General features: G+C 40.4%; 1 protein-coding gene across 14 annotated transcripts in view; it reads left to right on the forward strand.

The window, feature by feature from the left end:
- Positions 1 to 26,933, forward strand: part of Garin2 (golgi associated RAB2 interactor family member 2) — a 39,797-nt gene extending 12,864 nt beyond the window's left edge. For 4 of the 14 annotated variants that reach the window (XM_021179763.3, XM_021179766.3, XM_021179764.3 and 1 more), the window contains 7 exons: positions 2,404 to 2,560; positions 4,204 to 4,403; positions 7,408 to 7,960; positions 11,466 to 11,704; positions 20,393 to 20,421; positions 26,618 to 26,652; positions 26,753 to 26,933. In XM_021179763.3, the coding sequence (XP_021035422.1) occupies positions 2,405 to 2,560; positions 4,204 to 4,403; positions 7,408 to 7,960; positions 11,466 to 11,704; positions 20,393 to 20,421; positions 26,618 to 26,652; positions 26,753 to 26,836 (1,296 nt within the window). In that variant the 5' untranslated portion in view covers position 2,404 and the 3' untranslated portion in view covers positions 26,837 to 26,933. Of the gene's footprint in view, positions 1 to 2,403; positions 2,561 to 4,203; positions 4,404 to 7,407; positions 7,961 to 11,465; positions 11,705 to 14,107; positions 14,193 to 15,952; positions 16,096 to 20,392; positions 20,422 to 23,604; positions 23,755 to 25,633; positions 25,737 to 26,617; positions 26,682 to 26,752 lie in introns of those variants that run through there. The other 10 variants (XR_002379408.3, XR_002379409.3, XM_021179768.3 and 7 more) reach the window with 10 other exon arrangements.
- The last annotated feature ends 809 nt before the right edge of the window (positions 26,934 to 27,742 follow it).

The raw sequence follows: 27,742 nt of genomic DNA on the forward strand, positions 1-27,742 counted from the left end.
CCAGAGATGGTCCCACCCACAAGGGGCCTTTCCCCCTTGATCACTAATTGAGAAAACGCCTTACAGTTGTATCTCGTGGAGGCATTTCCTCAACTGAAGCTCCTTTCTCTGTGATAACTCCAGCTGTGTCAAGTTGACACAAAACTAGCCAGTACATTATCCTTTTTTAAGACAGGATTTATGGAAAGATATTGTATAAATTTGGTTTTTGCCATGGAATATCTTGGTTTCTCAATTTATTGTAATTGAGAGTTTTTCTGGGTATAGTAGCCTCAGCTGGCATTTGTGCTCTCTTGGGGTCTATATGAGATCTGCCCAGGATCTTCTAGCTTTCATAGTCTCTGATGAGAAGTCTGGTGTAATTCTGATAGGTCTGCCTTTATATGTTACTTGACCTTTTTCCCTTACTGCTTTTAAAATTCTTTCTTTGTTTAGTGCATTTGGTATTTTGATTATTATGTGGCAGAAGGAATTTCTTTTCTGGTCCAGTCTATTTGGAGTTCTGTAGGCTTCTTGTATGTTCATGGGCATCTCTTTCTTTAGGTTAGGGAAGTTTTCTTCTATTATTTTGTTGAAGATATTGACTGGCCGCCCTTTAAGCTGCGACTCTTTGCTCTCTTCTCTACCTATTATCCTTAGGTTTGGTCTTCTCTTTGTATCCTGGATTTCCTGGATGTTTTGGGTTAGGAGCTTTTTGCTTTTTGCATTTTCTTTGACTGTTGTGTCCATGTTTTCTATGGTATCTTCTGCACCTGAGATTATCTCTTCTATCTCTTGTATTCTGTTGATGATGCTTTCATCTATGACTCCTGATCTTTTTCCTAGGTTTCCTAGCTCCAGGGCTGTCTCCCTTTGTGATGTTTTTTTTTTTTGTTTGTTTGTTTGATTCTATTTCCATTTTTAGATCGTGGATGGTTTTGTTCATTTCCTTTGTCTGTTTGATTGTGTTTTCCTGTAATTCTTTAAGGGATTTTTGTGTTTCCTCTTTAGGGGCTTCTAGCTCTTTATCTGTGTTCTCCTGTATTTCTTTAAGGGAGTATTTACGTCCTCCTTAAAGTCCTCGTGAGGATGCACCTTAAAGTCCAAATGCACATCATCATCGTGTGAAAAGATTTTAGATCCTAGTCTTGCTTTTCCAGTGTGATGGTGTATCCAGGACTTGCTATGGTGGGAGAGTTTGGTTCTGATGATGCCAAGTAACCTTGGTTTCTGTTGCATCTGTTCTTATGCTTTCCTCCTGCCATCTGATTATCATTAGTGCTACCTGCCCTCTCTATATCTGACTGGAGCCTGTCCTTCCTGTGATGCTGGTTATATCAGAACTTCGCAGAGTCAAGCTGTCTCTGTGATCCTTAGATCCTGGGTGTGTTAGAGCACCTGTAAGTGCAGCTTCTTCTGGGTGTTGTGGGACTGGCTGCAGAGTTCTGGCCCAAGGTCTGCTCAGGGCACTGGCCCAGACCGGAAGAAGACTAATTTTATCTTCACCATGAAGATATCACATATCTTAAGAAACTACTAATGGAGCCATTGAACTGCTAACAGTAGAAAGTCTAGCAGAAAAACTGTGCTAAGAATTGGAATTGCACATCTTGCTGTGTCCACAGCTGTGGATTTATGGGAGGTAGAGCCCTGGCTGGAAGCACACTGAGATATTCGTAGGACTTACCATTTTTGTGGACTCTGAAAAAAGGGGGGTCTCTGAGGAATGACTGTAGTTGTGACTTATATATCCTCAATGCCCAGTGATTGTTGATATCTTTTAGCTTTTGGCCATTTGCATAAATTCTTTACAGAAATACATATTTAAGTAGAAAGAATAATCTTTTGAACATATATACACATAAATCTCTCGGTTCTGTTTCTTCACTTCTTACAATCATTTTACAATTACAATCAAAAGGTGACATCAATGGCACAGAATTACTGTTTTCTGTTGAAGCTGTCTTCAGAGCAGAAGAGCCTGAGTTGTGGGGATTGAATTGTCATTGATTAGATAAATGGCTCACCATTTACTTCATGTGTGAGGTGTAGAGTATCCTTTAATGCAGTTTTGATAACCTTACATCCCTCCATGATTAGGAAGATAAAAATAATGGCTTGGGGTAGAAGGCATGTGTCACCTTCCTTCCCACCCCAGTAAGCATTTCCAGCCATCCACCTCTGTCACTCTTTATGCCTGGTGTCAGTGCTATCAGACAAATTTTCTGTTTGCTGTCTGTCAACCCCTAAAGTTATAAACTGCTGATTTGTACGTACCTGCAATGCCTGCCATGGAGTCATGCATGTTACAGATTTTGATAAAAACTTGCTCAGTTAGTAACTAAAAGTGGCAGCGTAACTGACTGCCTCCATTTGTTCATTAATTTATCTCCATTCTCTCACTTTTCTGATGTCTCCTATCAGCATGATGAAGAAGAACAGGAACAAGAAGGCAATGAATAAGCAAGAAGCCCTCTTTATCCCACACTATTACAAACTCGGGCATCTTAAGAACATATTGGATGGAGGAGAGTATGCCCCTTATGTATCTCCTCCTATACTGGAGAGCAATTTTATTCAGGTAAATAACACACTCTCAATTAGGTTCTAGTAACTGCTATACTTCATTTTCTCAAAGACAGTGAAAGATTGAGAAGAGATTGTTTTTAATGCGATGAGGGACAGTGCGGTGTAACTAAAGGGAACAGTTTTGTAACTTAATTTAAGCAGGGAAATTCACTTCAGATATTCTCAACAAACCCACAGGCAGGAGTTCTGTCCTATCTCTACTAGAATTGCCATTCTCACATAATCTTATTGTTACACAAAATGATTTTTACAACATACTGTGGCAATAAGGTATTCAGATAATTTCTTTCTCAGAGATTTTTTTTCATTTAAAATGCATGTATTTGTTTTATGTTTTGCCTGCATGTATGGTTGTGCCTATAGATAGAAGGTTGTGAGACACCATGTGGATGTTAGTAATTGAACCCAATTCCTATGTAAGAACAGCAAGTGCTCTTAACAGCTGAGCTATCTCTCTAGCCCCTAGTCCTATATTTTAAAGAAAAACACCTGAGGCTAGAGATGAGCTCATTAGAAGAGCCCTTACCTAACATGTATGAAGCCCTGGTGCCCAAGTAAATAAACAACTACCTAAGAAAAGCTAAGAATTAAAATAAACCTGGTATGTTAGTTCTGAAGGGGAAATACATGTCATATGGTTTCAGAGACAAACTTTCTCGTGAGAATGCACCTGCATTCTGAATGAAGACACAGAGCAGTTGGGCGTTCTGCTGGCTTTACTCCCAATACTCAACACTACACTGTTCAGGCAAAGACCATGCCTGTCCCTCACAGAAGTGTCATGGCAGTGTGTGGTGCTGAGCAAGCACAGAGCAAACGCACTTTCCTGCTCCCAGAGTATGGCAAGGAGGGAGACAGACATGTCAATGATAAGGAGACCTCATGCTTCATAAATGTGTTCTCTGGCTGATACCAGAGGACTAGTGTGACTACTCTGTGCCCTGCATACCCCTCAGCGAGGAGTGAAGGCTCTAGAACATGTTTAAGGTTATGCCTTAGAACACGTGATACCAAAATGTAATGTTTTTTGGCTTTCAGTTACTTTTTCCTGCTAATAATCTTTGATTTTCACCTTTCTTCCCATACCTTGTTCATATTAGCTCTTGCACACTCTAATTGCATAGCCCTGGCCCCACATGGAGAGGGGGAAGTTTGTAGTCAGCTGATTAGCCACAGTCCCAAATTACTGCAGACATAGTCTCCAAAGTCCCCAGTTTTTCCTCATTTGTATTTGGCAGCAAACTACCAACATTCCTGACTCTAGAGGTTCAAGTGAGGGAATAAAAGCATCCTAGAAAGCACCCTGAGCACTTGCTCACTTAAACTTTTAAATGTGTGCTAACACATCACCAGTTCCATCCCTACCTAAGCCAATCCTGCAGCTGCATGCCCCATAGGATCCTAAAGTACTAGTAGTTACTTCAGCTGTTTGCCCTGGCCTTCTCTCATAGACCCCACAGAAACCAGAGACTGTAGTTATTCATTATGCTGTCTCCAAAACATGAACAAGCCAAGGATGGAGGTGCCACGCCTCATTACCTCTTGTTTTCTGCTCTGGCAAGCAAAGGTGCTAGATCTATACCTTTTACCAAATACATGTCAGATAGCAACCCCTTTCCTGTTCTCTACATCCAGGTCAATAGGAGAGGTGAATCTATTTACCTGCATAACCGAGCAAACTGGGTGACCGTAGGCATCTGTTCTTCCAATCCCATCTTCAAGACCCCCAATATGATGCTGTTGGCACATCTGACACCAGAAGCTCGAAAAGAACCAGATCCCCTCTTTAAAACCCTTCTGAAGTCTTCCTCTTCAGGGACTCTGGTGCTCACCAGGTGAGTCACAAGGACAGGAAGATAGTGATCTCTACCAGCACACCATAGTCCCATATGGCTAAAGGAAAGATGGCAAGTGTCCCAGAGCAGCTCTTGCGGTGCATTGCTTTCTCAAATGGCACAGGTGTGTCTTTTCATGATCTTGTGTGATGTTTTAGTTACATGGCATCTGGCAGGCTTTCTGCCATTTGGGTTTCAGAAGAACATGAACAGAATATTATAGCTCCTTTAATTCTTCCACTTTAAAAACCAACATGTTTTTTCACAAGTGTTGGTAGTGTTTGTCTGAGTGACTCAGTTGTAACTTGTTGTGTAATGACTGTCTGTATCTTGGCTTCCATAAATGGCTAGTTGCTATTCAGAACATATTTTTGTTATTTGAAGATGGGGAAGGAAAACACTAAATGACAGTTTGAGAAAGGTGTATTGTTCCAAATTCTGACTGGCGAGGAGAGGCTATTGCAGTGAGATTGTTGATAAGTTACTGTAAAAGTAGCTACTAGTTTATTAAAAACCAACCTGTATAGATTAATAAACCTTTTCCACAATATTCAGTTTTCTAACTCCTCGTTATGGTACATTGTATGTTTTCTCACTCATACATTATTTAATTTCTTTAACCTCTGCTATTTATGCTCCAAAAGTAAAGTGTACTTAGACTGGTCACTGTATTGTCTCTTATTAAGATGCTGATATTAATGTTTATAATTTTTAACCTATGTACAATGGTAAATGATAAACATTTTGTGTACCTTTGCAATATGTGTGTTACTGGGTTACTTCAGATTGATTTCTTTCTGAATAGGGTGTCTTCATATGGAAACCTCACGTTACGTTATTTATACTTGGTGGTCTATGTGTGATTAGAGCTTTTATACATTCTGTATCTTTTTATTAAATGTAAGACTTTTGTTTCTATAATGTTAGAGGAAGGTAGCTCACACATGCATTTCTAATTTAGTTACTTTACATTTTAGATTTATGTAAATAAAAACAAAGGCAGTTGAAATGACAATTAAATTTAAAAATCCTCTCTAATGTGATAAGCACTGAAGACTTGATAAACTGCATCTAGAGCGCATGCTTGTCCTCCCCACAACAGCCTCACTGCCCAATCCTGGATTCATCTTAGCCACTAACTTGGTCTACAGTCTTGAGCAAGTAACTTAATTTAAGCCTCACTTTTTGACAGTTTTATCACTAGTGTTTATTGTACAGATAGAGTTTCATTATAACATTTTCATATGTGTATATTTCCATATATGTGCAACTTCCTTGACCATATTCATCCTTCATTACCCTTTTTTCCCAACTTCACACCATCAGGCCTCCTCCTCATCTCCTCATCTCAGATAGTCCCTTTATACCTTCATGTCTTTTTTTTTTTTTTTTTTTTTAAAGATTTATTTATTATATGTAAGTACACTGTAGCTGTCTTCAGACACTCCAGAAGAGGGCGCCAGATCTCGTTACGGATGGTTGTGAGCCACCATGTGGTTGCTGGGATTTGAACTCTGGACCTTCGGAAGAGCAGTCGGGTGCTCTTACCCACTGAGCCATCTCACCAGCCCCCTATACCTTCATGTCTTTTATGTTTGTGTAATCATGTGTGTGTGTGTGTGTGTGTGAGAGAGAGAGAGAGAGAGAGAGAGAGAGAGAGAGAGAGAGAGAGAGAGAGAGAGAGAGAGAGGAGAGAGAGAACAATATGGGAGATGTTATGCTGTATATGTGGAAGGCAGAGGACAACGGCAGGTGTCAGTTATCAAGCCTCTCCCTTGCTCAGAGCCTGGGTCTCTCCTGTGCACTGCTGTGTACACCAGACCAGCTGGTTCAGGAGCTTCCAAAGTCAGCTTATCAGGCTTACATAGCAAGCACTTTATCTCCCACCTTCATTTTAAAAATCCAGATTCCTCATGAGAGAAGACATGTTTATTTATATCTTTCTGAATCTGGCTTATTTTACTTAACATGATCTCTAGTTTCAGATATTTTTCCTGCAGATAACATTTCATTAAAAAAATTAAAATAGCGCCGGGCGTGGTGGCGCACGCCTTTAATCCCAGCACTCGGGAGGCAGAGGCAGGCGGATTTCTGAGTTCGAGGCCAGCCTGGTCTACAAAGTGAGCTCCAGGACAGCCAGAGCTATAAAGAGAAACCCTGTCTCGAAAACCAAAAAAAAAAAAAAAAAAATTAAAATAAAAAAAAACATTTCATTATTCTTTATGGGTGAATAAGCTCCGTTTCTTTATCTGTTCATCTGTTCATAGTCCCTGGTCTGGTTCCATAACTTGCCTGTTGTGACAAGTGCCCTGCTTCCTATGGGTAAGCAGGTAACCCTCTTGTATGCTGACATAAATTCCTTTAGATATACATACCCAGGAGAGGTGTTGCTGGGTCATATGATAGTACAGGTTTTAATTTTTTAAGGAGTCTCCACGCTGGTTTCCATACCCTACCTTACACTTCCGTCAATAGTATATATTTCCTTCCCACAGCATTGCCAGCATCTGTCTTTTCTTCATGGTAGTAACCATTCCAACTGATCATAAAATCTCAATGTAGTCTTATTTGAATTTCTAGATAGCTAAGCCTCAACTTTGATTACAATTTATTTTCGTGTGCATATGTGTTTGTGTGTGTGCATCCACGAGTCCAGTATCCAAAGACAAGTTTGTAGACTCAGTATGTTCTTTACCATGTGGAATTAAACTCAGGTAATTGAGGTTGACTCTAGGTGCCTTCACAGGATAAGCCGTCTCATCAGCCCTAAACCTCACTTTCATGCTTATTTAGGACGGACAGTTTTTTATAATAAATGACATTCTTATCATTTATTATCACCAGAATCTTAGACACATGATTAAGATGAGATGGCTGTCAGGAGCTCCCACCCACACCTATCTGGGACTCAAGACCATTGACTGCCTCATTCTCCAAGCTCAAAAAGTCTTCATAGCTCTGCAACTAGGTCTTTGGCTAATGTTACCTTTGCCTTTGTCTTCAGGTTTATCCCTCTGCAGTTTGTGACTCTCTCTGTGCACTGTGCTAAGAACATGCGTCTCAAGGTGAAGCTGATCAACGGCCGCTCCTACTACTTACAGCTCTGTGCTCCTGTGTATAAACAGGATATCATATTTTCTCAGTGGGTAGACCTCATCCCCCTCCTGAATCAGGAGAAAATGAAAAATACCAAAGTCTCAGAGGTCTCAAGCCTCTCAGAACTCACAAACAGCACAGACATCACGGGCTCGATGGATATCACGGACATCACTGCTTTCAGAGAACTGCAGCCCAGGCACCCGAAAACACACAGATACCCTTGTAACATCATGGAAAGTGCAGACTTCTCAGAATATACAGATGTCACTGATGTCACAGATGTCACTGATGTCACCGATATTCTGGACAATGGGGTCACAGATGTTCAAGATATAAAAATCGTCACAGAAGTCACAGAAGTCTCAGAAGTCTCAGATGTCAAAGTGGCCACAAACATCTCAGGGGTCAAAATAGTATTTGAAAACGATGATATAATAAAGACCAAGCAGGAGGAAAAGGTATGTGTTATGGGACACTTCATTTTTTAATAATCAAACATGGGAGCTGTAACCAAGTCTTTGTGAACACTCATGATGAAAATGCTGTGGAAACAACTCACAGTAACATGATTTTAACAATTAACTCAATCCCTAAGCTCAGTATAAATCATAAAGTATTCCCTGAAATAGTGACTATCCTTCCAGTATCAGAAGCAGCTGTGTGACAGAAAGAAGGCCTAGGTTAGAATCTTATCCTTCTGTGTATTATATACATGACTGGCTAAATCGCCAAACACAAGCTGTGGTGTCATCACCCCTAAAATGCGACTATTAATATAACAAAATGGTTATTTTATTACTTAAATATAAAGATGGGCAGAAGCTTCAATAAGAAAAGGTGAGGGCAGAAATCAGAAAATAAAAAAGTTATTGACTTTTAAAAATGCCAGAAAGTAAAAAAAAATAAAATAAAATAAAAAGGAGAGAGAGAGGAGAGAGAAAGAACTATGAAGGGCCCTCTCAAACCTTGAATTACACATTAGGAAAGGAGGACTTAGCAAACTCTGAATTAGGTACTGAACTTTTTACAGATCAAACTAGTGGGTTGAAGAGATGACTCAGCAATAGAGAGCACTTCCTGTTCTCCCAGAAGACCTGAGTTCAGTTCCCAGCCCACAGCTCACAACTGCTATCTCTACCTCCAGGGGATCTGATGCCTGCACACTCTCTCTCCCCTTCCCCCTCCCCTCCCTTTCCCCTCCCCCTCCCTTTCTCTCTCTCTCCCCCTTCCTGTAATAAAGGTATAGTAAAGTAGGGGTTTGGAGAGATCTACAATATGGGTGGGAATTCGTCAAACATTCTTGAAATGATTATGAAGCAAGAACCTTAAAAATACTTATGCCTGGGACTAGAGAGGTGGCTCAGCGTTAAGAACACTGGCTTCTCTTCCAGAGGAGCCAAGTCCAATTTCCAGCAACCACATAGCATCTCAGAATTGTCTGTAACTCCAGTTCCAGGAGATCCTAAACCTCACACAGACATACATGCAGGCAAAACACTAATGCACATGAAATTAAAAATACATATTTATACCCTCTAACAGGAATGAAGAATTAACTACAAATATGTGAATCATGGGTTGGGAATATAGCTCACTGATCCAATGTATGCTTGTGCACACAAAGCTTAATTTAGGTCCAACCTCTGCACCACACACACACAACACGTTAATCATCCCATGCTTATAACAACAAATTAATGAAAGCATGAGAACAGCCTAAATACTTGCCAAGAATAACCAAGTAAACTCAGGTCTATGAGAGCAAGTGCCATGCTCTTGTTTAGGGGTTCCCATGGTATCTGTCAAGCCCGTAGCAAAAGCTTGTTAAATGAATTAGTGTTATGTACTTGTTAAAATCATTCAGAAGTATTTCTTAGCCTGAAAAGATGTTCATTATATACATTGAGAGGGGGAAAGAATAATTAATCTCTTAGATATAAAATCCACTTATACATATACACTAAAAGAAAAACTAGGGACTGGGGAGCTAGCTCCATTGATACACTGCTTGCTAAACAAGCATGCCGACCAGAGGCTGATCTCCAGAACCCACATAAAAAGCTGGGCACGGTGGCACGCACTTGAAATCCAAGTGCCACGGAGGCAGAGATAGATCATTAAGGCTCACTGCCTAACGAACCTAACTTATTTAGTGAGCCTCAAGTTCCATTGAGAAATACTGTCTCAAAAAATAAGGTGGAGAGTTAGAGAGGGAAGACTCCTGTGTGGACTTCTGGCCTCTACAAGCGCAGGTGCACACACATGGACATACACTTGAGCACAAACGTACACCACACATACATAGAGAAGAAACAACACCATCTGTGAGTAGCAGTTTGTCTCTGAATGGAGGGAATAAGTGTAGTTTGACCCTTATTTACGCCTCTGAAGTGTTTCCCATACTAGAGGTAAATAGTTTATATAGGTAATATCCAAATAAATTTTCACAGTTCATAATGACAGGAAGGACATTCTGGTGGTAATTTTACCCAGGCCTGGTGGCACAAGCCCAAGACCTCAGCTACTGACGAGAGTGGCAGAAGCCTGTGAATCTGAGGCCTGCACAGACCAACTCTAGGCCAACCTGAGAACTTAGTGAGATCTCATCTCAAGAATGAAAGTAGAAAAAGGGCTGGGTGGTGCAGCACTGGTACAGCAGCCAAATAGCCTGAGCCAGTTCTCAGTGCTGCAGCAAACACACAAATGGTGAAAGCTAGACTAGAAATGTTGCAATGGCTTCAGCGTGAGCACAAACCACATCTTTACAAAACAGTCTGAAGGAGGCTGGAAACTAAGTGTGCCCGAGGAGCCAAGGAGCAGTGCTGCCATGCGAGGAAGCATTTCCTAACTCCCACGTTAGTCCTCCCTGGGAGGATCTTTTCATGTGTGTAGATGTTTTCCTTACATAGTGTTTAGATACCACATGTGCGCAGTGCCTGCTGAGACCAGAAGATAACACTGGATCTCCAGGGACCAAAATTACAGTTGCAAGCCACATGTGGGAGCCGGGATTCGAACCTGGGTTCTCTGACAGAGCCACTGGTATTCTGAACCATTGTCTCTCCAGACTCCCTTACAGCATCTTAAATTGTCCATCTTACACATTATTTCATTGTAAGAAAAAAAATGAAGTTTTCTCTTTAGGGACCAAGACTACTACATATTCTTTTGGGGGTGTTTTGTTTTGTTTTGAGACATGGTCTTGCTATACTAGGACAGACTGACCTTGAATTTGCCATCCTCCAGCCTCAGTTTCCCCTGTGCTGGAACTGCAGGCATGTGTGCCTAGGTCCAACAGTACCAGGATGGACCAGGTGGTTGCCATGGGAGGAAGAAGGGCCGACATGGAGAATGTTAGGGACACAGGTAATGAGTTCTCTGACTGACTATACTGAGGCAGTCTGACCACTTTGATACAGTCAGAGAGAGACCTGAAGAGCTGCCGTGTGGCAGGGAGACAATTAAAAGCAGAGGAAAGGCTTTGGAGAACTGCATTTTAGCGTCTTGAAAGATAAAAGTGTTGTTGTTGTTGTTGTTGTTGTTGTTGCTGTTGTTGTTATGGAGCCCGAGCCCCCACTACCTATCAGATGTCCCTACAAGCGACCTGACTAAAGACTCCATGGCAAGCTATTTCTAGAAAACCTTCCTCAACCTGTAATTCAAAGACACGTGTTGTAATAGGACCCTACTCATCTTGTGTGAGGTGGCCCTGGGGTTCATCACTCTGACCTGAATATCGTGGATTAGGCTGCAGTGGTGCAGGCCTTTGTTCCTATGCCACCAGACTTCACACCAGACAAGGCTCTTCTCCATAGTCAGGCAACACTGTGCCTTACTCCCCGTCCCCGGACAAGTGAGCACTCAAGTAAGTATGAAAGAAAGGACTAGAAACTGCTCCATAAACACTGTTTCTACATGCCGTCCTTCTGTCTTCTGATTTCCCATTACTTGTTCTTTCCCAAGGAATATACCCTGAAACATAGGAGTCTACGAGATACAAAAACTAAGAGTGACTACCGAGATTCCCCAAATCATGTCACCATGTCAAACATAGCCCTGACTTTGCAAGATGAAGGGTGTTTTCAGACTACTCTGACTCCTGTAAAAAGCAAGGAAGACATATACAAAGAAATATGTGATGAAGCTTCCGAAGAAAATATGATTCGTCTTCAAAACATACATCTAAAGGCCACGGAATCCAGGTCAGTAGCATGGGAAACACTGTGCATTCTAGTGTGTGCAGCAAAAGACGTATGCCTGCTTCCTGGCAACTCATGCATTTGTCTCTAAAGATTCTGACAATGTGACAGAACAATGACATAGGCACCTCTTAGCCATCCATTTTGGGGTCAGCCTTGGCTAATTTTTATTTCCACACCAGTTTCTTGTGCTGCTCATCTGGAATTGCTGCCATTGGATTAATGCTAAGAGCATGGGGTTTAGAGAATTAACAGACGCTCGGGGCTCACATTTGGGAGCTGGAGTGTTGACGTCTAGAAAGGTTGTGTGTGCGTTTATGGCCATGTCCACAGAGACTCTATTTACCCTTTACATATCTCTGTACTTGCAGTAATATGAGAAAACAACCTATTTCCTTTATTTTAATGCCTCTGTTGCAAAGCTGATGGCAGACTGAATGGGAGTGAATGTTGTAGTGATAGAGGTGCAAGTTGATACACTAATTCTAGGGTAAGACTTAAAGAGAACCCAGATCAAAATGCTTACATTAGCCTATGTAGCACACGCCTGGAGTCTCAGCTACTCTGGAGTCTAATGCAGGACAATCGCTTCAGCCCAGGAGTTCCAGATCAATCCGAGGAGCATAGTTGAACCCCACCTTAAACAATTAAGTTATGTTAGTTAAAAATAAAATGGTGCTGGTACAATTCTGTCTGTCTTTTAAATAAATATATTAAAAGAGGAATTGGGGGGGTAGCTCAATGACAGACTACATGCCTAGAACACACAGGCCCTGGATTTGATGCTAAGCATGTAGTACAAACACAGGATAAGAAAATTAACTTGGAATGAAATTAACTAGAATTTGTTAAATGACTTGAAGTGCTAAAAAAAATTTGTTTTTATTCCAAAATGAACAAAATAGTAAACCACTGTAATGGCTACTTACTGAAAAAAGTAAAACTGAAAACTTAAAAGTGTCATATCAACTATTTAATAATAGGTAGAATAGTAAATGTTATTGAGAGAGTCTATAAATGTTTTCCTTTAAAGCCTGGGGAGATTAGGAGCTGGAGAGATATCTCAGCACTAAAGAGCACTTGGGGCTTTAAAGAGGACCTGATTTAGGTTCTAGCACCCACATGGGGCAGCCCATAACTACCTATAGACCCCTACCAGAGAGTCAACATCCTGGCATCTGGTGGTACCAACCATGCACAAGGTGTACATACATTTGTGCAGGCATTGACACATACACATGAAGTTAAAATAAATAGAAGTAAAAGCATGGTGGTGCACACCTTTAATCCCAGCACTTGGGAGGCAGAGGCAGGAGGATCTCTGAGATCGATGCCAGCCTAGTCTATAAAGCTAGTTCCAGGACACCCAGAACTACATAGAAAAAAACCTGTCTTGCATAATCAAAATTATGAAATACATCTTTTTTAGAGAAAACCTTAGAGATAATAAATTAAGTACATGACTTTTAATAAAAATGCAAAGTGAAAAACTAAAGCAGTCATAAATTGAAAACTTGAAGAAACAGGAGTTCTCATTAAAGAAAAAGAGCACTTTCAAAATTTTTTCTGGACAGTATTAATTATAACTCTGATTTATATTTTATGTCATTTTCTCATAAATTATAAAAATGTATCTTATTTCTCAAAACTTCAGTTTGCTTTTGCTAACCCAGACAAAAACAGCACAATAAAGATTATTCTGAGTTAATCCTACTTGTGACAATAAAAGTCTTAGATTTCTAATGTCTTAGAGTTTCTGTAGGCAAAATGTAGCAAGCTCAGTATAATACTAAAGAGGGAGAAAAACAGAATAGTCATGGCATTTTGTCCACACTGTAATTTTGTCCACTACACCTACAGTATTTTTTTTAAGAGATTCTAGCTGGAGAGATGGCTCAGCAGTGAAGAGCACTGACTAATCTTCCAGAGGTCCTGAGTTCAATTCCCAGCAACCACATGGTGGATCACAACCGACTGTAATGGGATCTAATGCTCTCTTCTTGTGTGTCTGAAGACAGTGACAATGTACTCACATATATAAAATAAATAAATCTTTAAAAAAAAAAAACAAAGTAAAGCAATTCTAGAGAGATGTCTCACCAAATAAAAGTGCTTGTTCTACAAGCCTGATAGCATGAGTTAGATTCCCAGATCGATGGGGCAAGGGGAGACCTGACTCCAGAAAGTTATTTCTGACCTCCATACATACACTGTGGCACAGGCATGCCCACACTCATACATACGTCATATATGTACACTCACACAATAATAATAATAAAGCTTAATTTAAAATTTAAAACAAATTAAGAATGTTTCCATTAATATTTTCTATATACTCTATAAGTTCTACCAACTATACTAGAACAAAGAAATATTAAAAAGCATAATAAAATTTTTAATTGCCAGGCACATGGATACACATCTTTCATCCCTGCGCATGGGAAATGAAGGCAGGCACATCTTTGTGAGTTTGTAGCAGCCTGGTCTAAACAGGCTAGCCAGGGCTATATAGTGACACCTTGTGGAATGTTCTCTTCTGCATTGCGAAGGTACCTGAATTTACATGTACGTGACCCCTCCTCCACATATGCATAATTTAAAAATAAATGAAACAAATCTTTAAAAAAATAAATATCAATAGCTACAGCAAATATCAATTTCTTTAATTATGAGCTATGTTCAAACTTTGGCTTTCTCACACCCTGCTGTAGAAATAAATCCTCATTGTATATATGTCTTTGGAATGTTCCTCTTCTGGCTTGTAAGTCCTCAGCTCTGCATATGCGCTTCTCCTAGTGAGTGTCTGCTATGTCACTAAAGCATCCAACTTCCTGGTTAGCCCTTCTTCAGGGGTCATGTGGATCACCTGTGGGCTTTAACTACAAAACACTGCCTTCCACTGAATTACCTTCTTCTTTGTGTCCTTTCTTTTCTATGTGTTTTTACAAGTCAAGGGGTAGTTATTTGTTGTGTGGATGGCCAGTTGGTTGATTAACTGTTGGCAGTAAAGCTTGCCACCACATAGAAGGACATCATGAATATGACAGACATCCAGTGAGAAGCAACTGGAAACTGCTTAACTTCTGTTTTGTTGTTGTTGTTGTTGTTTTGCCTAATTGTTTTCACATTAATTTGTTCATCCTGTGCTTGTATGTACGTGTACAGAAGTCAGAGTACACTCATAAAAATAAGTTCTAGCTTTTCATCTTGTAGGTCCCAAGGGCTGGTGGCAAGTGCCTTAACAGGCTGAGTCATCTTGCGGACCCAAAGCACAATTTCCAAGCGTATGTCTATTTCCTGAAGTCAATTTACTGTTTCTGTCTTGAAACAACTTAATTGGAAATTTTATGAATTTCCATCAATTATTTAGAAAGATAGTCTATTTTCTTTTCCCATTATGTTTATAGATATATATATATACATATATTATACATGTGTCCATAAATAAAATTGTTTATTTGGCAGATATTTGTAAATATTAGGCAGCTTGGAATTCTATTTTCTCAGAGTTTTACACTTTGTCTGTTCAAATGCCTCCCCCCACACTCACACACACACACTCACACACACACACACACACACTCACACACACTCACACACACTCACACACACACACACTCTCACTCACACACACACACACACATACACACACACACATACACACACACACACACACATACACACACACACACACACTCACACACATACACACACTCACACACACACACTCACACACACACACACTCACACACACACTCACACACACACACACTCACACACACACACACACACACACACACACACTGTTCCTTTTTCCCTTCCTCAGATCACTACTTTGTCTCCCTCCATCCCTCCCCATCATCTCAGGTTTAACCTCAGCACATCCTGGCTGGCATAATATATTTTGTTTATGACCTGCCTCTTCCACTGGAATAAAGCACGTCAAAGGACAGGGACTTGATTTTTTTTTTTTTTTTTTTTTTACTGTTTATTCCCTTGTTCTTAATGTACACAAGGTGACTGGTAAATATTATCGGGCAAATGAATCACACTCTGCCATTGAAAATTATTTTTTGTTGCCTCAATGAAAAAAACAAATGAACTTTCCTGTGGAACTGAGGAAATGATATAATTTTCTTTTCTTCTAGTTTATTTTGGTTTTAAAAATAATTCTTTCCCATCTTATTTTGTTGATACAGAATAAATCTTTGACTAACATTTCTTTTTGCTTCCCCATTCTTTTGAACTCAGATCAATCTGAATCTATTTGATAAATGTTAGACTTTGTGCTGATGATTTGTGGGGAAAGAGCACTGACGATTGAAGCAAGAGACCCACACATGTTAACAGCACACTTTACCACTGGGGGACGCTTCCCATCTTGAAGACTTTAGGTATAATTCTCTTAGCACTAAATATTTGAGTGTTTAATTTTTTCAATTACACTTGTTTGTACATTTGTTTAGTGTGTGGGTAGAGAATGTATGTGTATTTTACAGTCAAAGGAAAAACTGTCAACTCAAACACATGAGTTTCCTTGTAGGAATTCTCCTAGACTGGGAGCTAGGTATACATTCTTATGACTCACTGTGAGAAATGCTATTACCATTCACAGGAAATTCTACTGCCCTATTAGAGATGGAGAAACAATTAAAACAAATAAATGTCCCCCAGATGACTGATGGCATTGCGTCCCACCACCTCATGTATAGTGGGGCTGACTCTAGGTCAGGTCTCCATGCTGGGCAAGCACTCTGCCTAAGCTATGTCCCTAACCTTTTAAAATTTTGTATTTTTAGCACAAAGTCTCAATACACAGCTCAGGTTGGCCTGGGACTTATTATATGGCCCAACCTTGCTCATATTCTCAATCCTATAGCCTCTGCCTCCTAAATCACTGGGATTACGGGTGTGAACCACTATTGCCCAGTTTGTCTGATCTGTTATTGGTGGTAATCTGCATTATCTCAGTGGAATTAAATAATGACCAGAACTGCTACTAGTAGCTCTGGTGAGCTAAAGGATACAGGAAGAAAGTTTACAACAAAACAGAACAAACAAACAGGAGAATGGATAATAAAGAAGAGAGACACAGAAAGCACTGGTCAGAAACAGAAAAGGAAGGTAAAAAAGCAGGTGCCCACCAGGGAGGAACAGAGTGCTCACCACTGCTCAGCAGTGTGGGCTCAACAGAAAATCCTCAGCTGTCTCCTGTAAGGACGTAAATGAATCCATCCCACTTAGAAACTTTGTCTATGTGAGTTGGCCAGGTGAGGATACTCTGAAACCACCTTCTAGTTTATCTCATTCTCACAACACAGTAATAACATTCCACAATCACACCATGAATTAGAACCTAAACTCATGAGGCTAACTGTTTAAATCAGCATCTTCTTTCACAATGAAAACCATTGCATGCCCAGAAAAATGAGGACAAGCTTTACTTTCAGTGTAGCTTTCAATGTATGGAATAAGTGGGCAGCCACAGCCGCTGCCCTTCCCCACTCCAGCTTCCTCACTAACGTCAGTGCTGTAATCAGTGCACCGATATTGATGTGTTGTTATGAAATAGCTGTACTTTACAGTTTATAACATAAAGGGTCATACTTCATAGTATAAAAAATCTATGGGGTTTGATGAATGTATGTAGGTAGCATGTACCTTTTGTTACATGTTCACAAAATCATTTCATTGCTCTAAAAATTCCCTCAGCATTAGATTAACTCTTTTTTAAAAGATACTTCTAGCTTTGTGTATGCATGTGAGTCTGTGTAAGGTTATTGCCTGTGAGTGCAGCTGCCCATGAAGCCAGCAGAAGGTACTTGATTCCTTGGAGCTGGACTGCTGTGAACCAAACTCAGGTCCTTAGGAAGAGTGGTATGGGATCTTAATTCTTGAGCCATCTCTCTAGTTCCCTATATTAGCTTTTAATTTCAGGTTTAAAAAAAAAAGATTTATTTATTTATCTACCTATTTATTTATTTTGTATACAGCATTCTGCCTGCATGTATGTCTGTAAGCCAGAAGAGAGCATCAGATCTCATTACGGATGGTTGTGAGCCACCATGTGGTTGCTGGGAATCGAACTCAGGACCTCTAGAAGAGCAGACAGAGGTCTTAACCTCTGAGCCATCATCTCTCCTTCCCACAAATGCTTTTTTTTTTTTTCCCAATTCTGGGGATTAAACATAAGGCTTTGTATATGCTAGGCAAGTGTTGTACATTGTTTTGTTCTTGTAAATTTTTTTTGTTTGTCGGTTGGTTTGTTTTGTTTTAAGACAGGGTCTCTGACTAGTTTAGAACTTGCTATGTAGACCTGGTAGCTCTGAAGTCTACAGAGATTGACCTCTGTGTGCCTCTCAAGTTCTGGATTAAAGCCCAAACCACCACACCCATCATTATTTTTGTTTTGTTTATAAATGATTTTTACATTTTATTTATTTATTTATTCATGCATTCATTCATTCATTCATTCTTTTATCCATTCATTTAGTGGAGGTGGGGTTGGGGGGATGAATGTATCAGGATGCATGTGTGCAGGTCAGAGGACAACTTGTGGGAATTGGTTTTCTCCTCCTACCATGTGGGGTCTGGGGATCAAACTCAGTTTTTCAGGTTAACAGCAAGTACCCTGTACCCTCCAGACCATCTCACCAGCACACTTAGTTTGTTGTTGTTGGTTGGTTGGTTGCTTTTGTTTGTTTTCTGTTGGTTGGTTGGGCTTGGTTGGTTGGTTGTTTTTTGAGACAGGGTTTCTCTGTGTAGCCCTGGCTGTCCTGAAATTCACTTTGTAGATCAGGATGGCCTTAAACTCTGAGATCTGACTGCCTCTGCCTCCCACCTGGCTTGGATCCTGCACTTGAAGGCTAAGAGTATGAGAGGAAAATGGGAACAGCTGGGCCCTTGATGGAGTAAAGAGAGCTTTGTATTCCCTGGACCTGAAGTTACAAATGGCTGTGAGTCTCCCAAGGTTCTCCAAAAAAGCAGCCCAATGCTCGTAACCCGGGAGCCATATCACCTATCCCAAGGGAGCTGAGCAAGAACACTCACTGCACAATCTCTCTCTCTCTCTCTCTCTCTCTCTCTCTCTCTCTCTCTCTCTCTCTCTCTCTCTCTCTCATTCTCTCTTTTTTGTTTTGTTTTTGAGACAGGGTTTCACTATGCATCCCTAGTTGTCCTGTAACTTACTATATAAACCAGGCCTCAAACTCAGACACCTGCCTAACCCTGCCTCTCAATGCTGAGCAGAATTAAAGGCACCCACCACCATGGCCTGGCTAGGGGTTTGTTTTGTTTTTGTTGTTGTTGTTGTTGTTGTTTTTAATAATAAAAATTACAAAGCTAACAGGTCGAAAAGTTCTCTGTAGAGTCTAGGTTTTGTCAGATTCACTATATGATCATTTGAAATGATGTGTGACACTACATAAGCAGAAAAATAATGGAATTTTAAAATACAAAAATATTGTAATTTAGCAAATCTTAAATTCTTTAAGGCTTTCCCTGTTAGCTTTCTATGCCACTAATCTCCTAACTACAAGGAAGAAATAAATGAAAAAAGAAAAAACTAAATTTTTATTCTAAGTAAGCCTCTTGAGGTCTGTCCCATGGGACGTATTTGTATGGGAAATAGTTGGCTTAGTAAACCATGGGCTCCTTTTAGCTTCCTGTTTACACTGGGAACATAATTAGTAGCTAGTTTCTAATTTGAGAATGCTAGTTAAAAAAGAAAGATATAATATTTTAAGAACAGAATGGAACATACCTAAGCTTTATTCCTGGGGGTAGATGAATACATCCTATATGTTATTTTTCTTTCCTAAGACTATTAATTTCAGGGACACTTTATAATTGTTTGTTTAGAATGCAAAAATGTTAAAAAGCCAAACATGACCCTGCTGAATATGTGCTTCTCTAGGTACTACCATTTAAAATGCAAAATAAGCACTTAAATCTATATGGGATAAAGATGAAGGAATCGAGCTTTTCTCCACTGTCATGGGGGGCTCTCAGAGTAATGAAGAATTTACTTCAGTTATACTCCTTCACAGACAGAACAGTTCTGCTCTGAACCTTTGGTCTGACCAGGATATCAGGCTCTGTTTTAATTTGCGCCTGTTTTGTTGGACACATTTTCTTTGTGTTGCCTGGTCTCTCAATAATTTTTACCATTAATCTCAACCTTCAGTTTAAATCCTGAGACCTATTGGCACAGCTATGAGAATCCATTGTTAGAAAATTCCAAAGAATTACTACTTTAAGTTCCTGAAAGATCCACTGTAGACCCTGAAATGACTGTATCTTCCTGGCCCCTTGAATGAATCCTAGCCGCCTCTGTAGGATTACCTGGGCAGGGAAATCTAAAGGTCCCTCTTCACCAGAGTCTCTTGCACTCCAGCAAGAGGGGAGGGCTGAGCAGCCATGAGTGGAGATGCCAGCAGCCTGTGACTGTGAGGAATGCAGAAGATGTTATGCCATTGCATACAATTTGATTTGTGGCTTTCCCAAGCTGAATAACCCGTAAATAAGCAACCTTACTCTGTACAATCAATCCAGTCTAGGCCTGCTAAGCACAATCCATTCCCACTCACAGAGCGTTTGGAAAATGACTGGTTATCTCAGACCCAGCTATTTTTTTCTAAATATCTGTAGTAAAGGTGGCAACTCTTGGAACTCTGCTGTTTATTTTTACAGGAGTACAAGAACTGATTCAGACATTTCAGGTAAGGAATAAATTCCAAGACACATTTTTTTGTGCTCTTCAGTAGACAAGAGTTACTCAGAGTTCTAACTATAGATGGTTAGGAACAAAGGGTTCCAGCTAGGCCTTCTGTTGCCTTCCCAAAATTCTAAACACGCCACCCTGGAGAGACTCTTCCAAGACCATCTTCAGACCCTTTCAAGAGTACCGGTCACGTTTGACTTCCCAGAACTCTGAGTCTAATCTATTAGGCATGAACCACTCCAAGATGAGCTCTAAAAGTGGATCCCACCACAGCAGCAACAGGACCTGCTATCCTTGAACATTTGTATGGGGAATATTTTTGGTAAATCAAAGTCATGTAGTTCCTCTGCCCTTCCTACTTACATCTTTAGCCTAACACTCACTGTGGGGTGACTTAGTTAATGTTTGGGTATGGGGATTTCTTATTTATGTATTCTCATGCCTTAACAACAAACACGTAACGGAGCAGATTGTCATACAGGCCATTAGAAACCTTGCCTTTTGCTGACTGCTCACTCACTCCTAGCTACTCTCTAACCTGTGAGCTGGAATAAGCTTCGGCTACATGCCACTTATAAAAGAATACTATGGAAAGAACACAGAGGAATATTTAACTTGGTTTAAGTGAAGAGGAAAAAAAGTACAAAAAAAATGCCCAAGAAAAACAAGAGTATTTGAAGACACTTATAGTCATATTTAAAAGTCAATTCCACCAAAACAAAAAAACAAAAACCCACCCACCCATCCCCCAAAATAGGAAAGAGAAAAGAAGATTATATGGTAAACATAACACTTTTTTTTACAATTTGTTTTTTTATGTGTATGAGTGTTTTGTATGCATGTATGTAAGTGCACCATGTGTGTACATGATGCACTGGGCAAGGTCAGAAGAGGGCATCAGATGCCCTGGAACTGGAGATACAAACAGTTGTAAGCCATTGAGTGAGTGCTGGGAGCTGAAATAGCAAGTATTCTTAACCACCTAGCCACCTCTCCAGCCCAATACTACTAGAGTTTTACACAAATTCGATTTATCTTTATATCTGCTCATTGGGAATCAGTATCCAAATTACCTGCTGACCTTCACCACATGTGAGATCTGCATTCTGATCAACAGAGATGAACCTGAGACCACCATATAAAAAAGTGCTTCAATAAAGAAAATGCCAGGTGGGGGCTGGAGAGATGTCTCAGTAGTTGAGATGTGTCTTAGGGGATCCCAATTGATTCCTAGCTCCAAGTTAGGCTGCTCACAACTGCCTGTGACTCAGGCTATAGGGTATCTGACACCTCTGTCCTCCATGCACAACCACACACACATGACCATACTCTCATACACACACACACACACACACAGACATATATACACATGATTAAAAAGAAAATCTTTTTTTTTAAAGCGATTTTTTTAAAGATTTATTTATTTATTATATGTAAGTACACTGTAGCTGTCTTCAGACACTCCAGAAGAGGGCGCCAGATCTCGTTACGGATGGTTGTGAGCCACCATGTGGTTGCTGGGACTTGAACTCTGGACTTTCGGAAGACCAGTCGGGTGCTCTAACCCACTGAGTCATCTCACCAGCCCCCAGAAAATCTTTTTAAAAGAAAATTCAAGACCTCCTTTTTAGTTTGTAGGATTTTCACCCATCAACTTCTACCACAAAAAATATTTATAAAGACGTCATGGCACTAAAGGCTTAGATGCTCCAGAGTTACCCAGTACCAGTAACCCAAACAAATGCCCTCCATGTTTGCCAAAGGCAAGGATCCATCCAACGGCAGCCTGATTGCTAATGACTTGTCACAACACAGAGATAGAACTACGATTCATTTAGTTAGCTGTGGATGTCCAGTTTATGCAGGGTACCAATATGGTTGTCTTTATCTTATCTGCAACTAATAGTTCCACCTGTCTTCTGGTACAACTTCAAGGTTTTTAAGCTGCATAAACATATATTTTATATGAAGCACTTTGGCAGACTCGGGAGAGATTAGACAAAAATATGAAGCAAGCTACTTGCCATAAGTCTGTGAATTAGCCTAAGAAAATCCACTGGAGGAAAAAGAAGTGGTAACTTAATGTCAGGTTTTAAAATGGCTTCTCTACTGACTAAATCTGTAAGAGAAGCTGGAGGATGCCAGACACAGAAAGAGCAGGTAGGAAGCTTTTCTAACAGTCGAGGTGGAGGTAAGAAGCAGTCAGCAGGGTAGCTTCAGAGGGATGTATACCTATGGTCAGAAAGAGTTCCTCACATATTTTACACAGTTGATATATACTAACAATGATGGTAGGGTGATGGCGAAGATGACAAAGATGATGATGACTTATTGACAGGGACTGGAGAGGAGGTCAGGCACTACAGTGCTGAAGCATGAGCCTATCAAGTCAATCCCCAGCACTCATAGAGAAAGCTGAGTGTAGTAACATATACTAGTAATCTCGGAGCGTTGGTAGCCACGGAACAGCCTAGATGAATCTGCAGGCCTCAGGCCATGAGAGTCCATGTCTCAGAAATCAAAGTAGACATGTTCTGAGGAGACACCTAAGATTGTTCTCTGGCATCCACATGTGTACCTGTACACACACACACACTTACATACATACATGTGCACCCACCACACATGCATGCACACACATGCATAATTATTGTAAGTCTACTTGTAGAAACAAGACAAAGGAAGACGATTTGGGAAACAGCATGACTGGGATATATAAATCGGTGAAGCCATCTGGGAAAGGGAGCCAGAGAAGATATGGCAATGTTGAAAAAGGCAAATGAACACTGATGTTAGGTCAGAGGCCTCAGGCTTTAGTTCTAACCCAACTTTCTCCATTACATGAACATGTCATTTCACTTCCTCTGTATGTGGCTAGGGTGTTAGAAGGAAGGCATTTTGACAGTGATTAATTCTAAAAGCTGATATTCTGTGCTGCTGATGGCCCATTTCTGGAAGGCTAGCAGGCAGTTTGAAGTGGGTGTCCTGGGCATCAGGGACTAACCACAGATACAGCAAAGGAGTAGCGAAGGTGCACGTGGAGCTTGCTGAACCGCAGGTATGACACGGTGTAGGATGTGGCATGCAGGTTGCCACAAGGCATTAACCATTTTCCCTGTTTGTTCTCTTTCATGTTTCCCTGTTTCTTCTTTCTTCTCCCGTGTCTTCCCATTTTTCTTAGGCTTGTATAGTTTCTCAGTTTTCCCCCTGATTAGCATTTCTTTCCCCGTCTTCACCCTCCTTTGAATCAGATTTTTCCCTCTCACGCACTCATGGTAATTCTCTTTACCTGAAGAGGGCAAAGGCTACCCCATCCTAAACCCTCATTCTATTAAATTCAGTCTAAACAAAGACTAAAAACGCCTCTGTAATTCTAATTTCTAGGTAAAGCCAGAATAGTAATGCTGCCCAAAGCTGGGGGAAGATCAATCTCTGTGGGAAGCTCCCAGCCTCCTAGGCAATGGTAGTTAAGGACAAAATTATGTGGTTTGCCTCCCACACACCTCTGCAGCTGAAGGGGTTTCTATGCAATGTTTTGTGGAAAGTGGCACTTCAAATACACTGTTCCTATAAACAAGGCCATGTAATGACATGGCAGATACCAAGCTAGACCTGTGCCTCTGGACCCAAGTCACCTCTCTCCTTCCTTGATTTTTAATTTCTCACCTTTCAAGGCTTCATTCTTCTCCTCAACCTTTCTGATTTCTTTGTAGTGAGCCCAGGGCATAGGCTTTCCTATGATGCCATAGTATTCTTCCCACATGTCAAAGAGTGAGACCAAAGACAATGGTTCAAGAAACGAGAGGAAAAAATCATACATGAAATACTGTTTCCTTCCCACCCCACCAGTTTCTTTTATCTTCCTGTTCAATACTACAAATCAAGTTCTAAGCAGCCACATCACTCCCTGATTGTTTAACCCAAACTTAAAAGAAAAGAAGGAAGCCCCTAGAAGGGACCAGGTTTGTGAACCAGCAGTGAGCTCCGCTGTAATGAATGTAGATAACCTGGTGAGGTGTTTAGAACATCGTTTGAATTTGAGACCCAGATTAAGTTTTCTCCTTTTGTGCCCCTTTCTCTCTTGCCGTGGGCTGTCCTTCTCTCCCACTTTTTCTCCAATGATATCTCTTCCATTTGCCTGTACTCGAGCTCCTCTTCCGCTTTGGCTCTCCTCATTCCAAATCCTCTTCTAATTTCCCAACCTTGTACCTCATCTGTCTCCCCCTTTCTCAGGGGGAATGCACACAAGTCTAGTAAAACAGAAAAGGTCACATTGGAAAACCCTGTTGGATGGCCTAAAGGTGAGTTTTCAACATAGGTCTCTGTAGATTTAAATGGAAGATGAGGCACCCTCAGAAAACTAAAACATCGACTCTTAACATAAATCTCATTATGTTTTCTGTAGTAACAAAAGAGGTGCAATTGCAGATAATGTGGAGAGGTTTGCTGTGGACTCCTCTCTAGACTCTTACCGTAGGCCAGATGGCAATTCCAGCAGGAGGCAGAGCACAGGGGGCTTCTGGTGAGGCACTGGAAGAGATTTACATACTATTGCTACTACATGGGAGTTATATCTCTCTTTATACTATCTGGTCCCAGGGACTGAACACAGGTTGTCAGGCTTGCCAGCAAGCACCTTACCTAAGCCATATTGCCTGTGCATAGATCTTTAGTTATAAAGAAAAGCTTCATTATAGTTTTCTTATTTTATTTTTAGCATTTCTTTTGTTTTCAGTAGCATTTGAGGATGAATGCAGGACCTTACGCATTAGCGCTGTATTACTGATCTACATACCAAGATTTTTCTTTTATTTTTTTCTTTTAATATTTTTTAGACTTACTTATACTTTTTTTGTGTACGAGTGTTTTGCCTGCTTGTATGGGTACTATGTACATGCCTTTGAAGGTTGGATGAAGACATCAAATTACCTGGACCTGGACTATAGTACAGTAGGTAGTACTATTTACTGTATAGTATCGTTATGAACTGCTATGGGAGTGCCGGGAACTGAACCCAGGTCCTGTGCAAGAGCAGCAAGCTCATAACAGCTAAGGTGTCTTCCCACTTCTAATTTTACTTTTTAATTGCTTATTTGTATTAATTTGTAGTGTTATACTTCAAAGTAAAACCTTTTAGGCTACTTTGTATGTAAGAATATATTTTGTATTTCAGACCTTTGAAATAATGTGACTTTTGTGTTTTTTGTCAGATCAGTACAAACTACTAAACTAAAAACAAAACCCAACTCAGAAAAAGGCAATCTCTGCAAGAGGAAAACAGCAAAGCTTTTGTGTGGCAGAAATAAAGGCTAATCACTCCATGCAAACCCATGCCAATCTAATTTCTAAAATTCTATTTTAGATGTGTTTTTTTCCTTGTTTGTGGATATGTATTTTATAAGAAGCTACAGAGCTATGAAAATTAAAAGGATTTCAATTTACAAACTCAGTTTATAAGGTATCTTTGATCTGGGCTTGTTAGGACAAATTGCTCTTCTCTGTCTTTCCTGTAATACCAGCCCCACTCTGTCTCCTGCATTGTTTGTTTTGGGGTCCCTGGTGGTGAGGACTGAGTTCTTTAGATATTTGTGTCCTAGCTGAATACTTGGTGCTAAAGGAGTATTTATTGAGTCCATAATTTGGCAACACATGATTCTAAGTGACAATTTACTGAGTGGCATTTGCAAACAGATTTGTAAGAAATTCATTTAAAGGAAACTATAGGTCTGGGCATGTGGGTCACTGAAGGAGCACCTGCCTGTCCTGGCATCTGTAAGACCCTGACATTAATACACAAAGCCAAAAAGGAAAACCAGGAAACTACAGACAATCCTTGCTGAAGAGTTGTTAAAGTTACCACCTAAGGACTAGAGAGATGGCTCTCTAGTTCAGAGCACTTGCTGTTCGTGCAGAGGACCTGAGTTCAGTTCCCAGTACCACACAGTAACTAACAACCATATGTAACTTCAGTACCAAAGGATCTGAAACCCTCTTCTGGCCTCCATGAGCAACCAGGCATGTGTGCAGAACACATAAATACATGTGTTCAGACAAAACACTACTACACATTAAAAATAAAGCTACTACTAAATTGTTTTAAAACCAGCTGGTCATTCTACAGCATGCTTTTCATATACTATCTCAGTTAATCTGCACAGCAATCCATAGAGTACCGTTGTCTCCCTTCATTGCAGATGGTGAACTGAAGCTTGGAAGATATTTGCACAAGGTATATGAATCTCTAGAAAATGGTGGAAACGGGATTTGAACACGAGAGCTTATAGCCAAGCTAAACTGTAACTCACAAACTCATGCATATTTCTGTTTAGCAGTACTCCTCTAGAGAACAATCCTTTACCCACTCTCTTGGCTCACTGCCCAGGGGGGTTGTCTTCCTTCACCTGCTGCTCTAAAGATGGAAAGAATTTCTTTCCTACCTCCACATCAAGAAAAAGACTCCCATGACATCAGCAAGAGACTACTTAGGACTGGTGATGTATTAAAATCTGAAGTACAAATAAACATTTTGCAATTTGGAAATGACTTCTCCTTTATAAACTATTTCTTTGCTATAGATTATCTGTGACTAAGAAAGACATGACGTGTTATTATTAGTAAGGGTCCTTCAAAAGGCAACTGTACAGGACCTTAGAAATGGGTCAGAAAACTCTTACAAACCTAAGACATTCTTATCAGATGACCAAAGAAAAATGAAAAGCACATTCACAACAAGATGTAAGTTCAAAACAAGGCTCACACACAAATGATTATAGTGGTTTGTTTGTAGCAGAAAAAACTTGGACACAACCCAATTACCCATCAACAGATGAGTAGTTAAACAAATTGTGGTATGTTCTTAGAGCAATAGCACTTAGTAACCAAAAGAAACAAACTACTAATAAATACTTCAACACTGCAATCATAGAAACATGTTGAAAGAAGCCAAATAGTCAAAGAATACCTAAAGAGATTTAAGAGATTTAGAAAACAACTCGTTTATGAGATAGGTCAGTGGCTATCTGTGGCACAGTTGGTTAGGAGGGCAATGACTGCAAAGTGGTACAAGGGAATATTTTTCCCTTTATTCACTTTACACCCTGATTGCAGCCTCCGCTCCTCCTCTCAGTGCCATCCTACCACCTGCCTTGTCCCATTCCCCCTACCCCTTGTGCCAACCCTCCCTGGTACATCAAGTTGTATCAGGAATAAGTTCATCATCTTCCACTGAGGCCATTCAAGGCAGCCCAGCTAGAGGAAAGGGATGCAAAGGCAGGCAACAGAGTCTGAGTCAGAGATAGTCCCTGCTCCAATTGTTGGGG

This window comes from Mus caroli, unplaced genomic scaffold (assembly GCF_978045245.1).
Source record: "Mus caroli unplaced genomic scaffold, Mus_caroli_1 scaffold_14, whole genome shotgun sequence".
Classification (NCBI taxonomy): domain Eukaryota; kingdom Metazoa; phylum Chordata; class Mammalia; order Rodentia; family Muridae; genus Mus; species Mus caroli.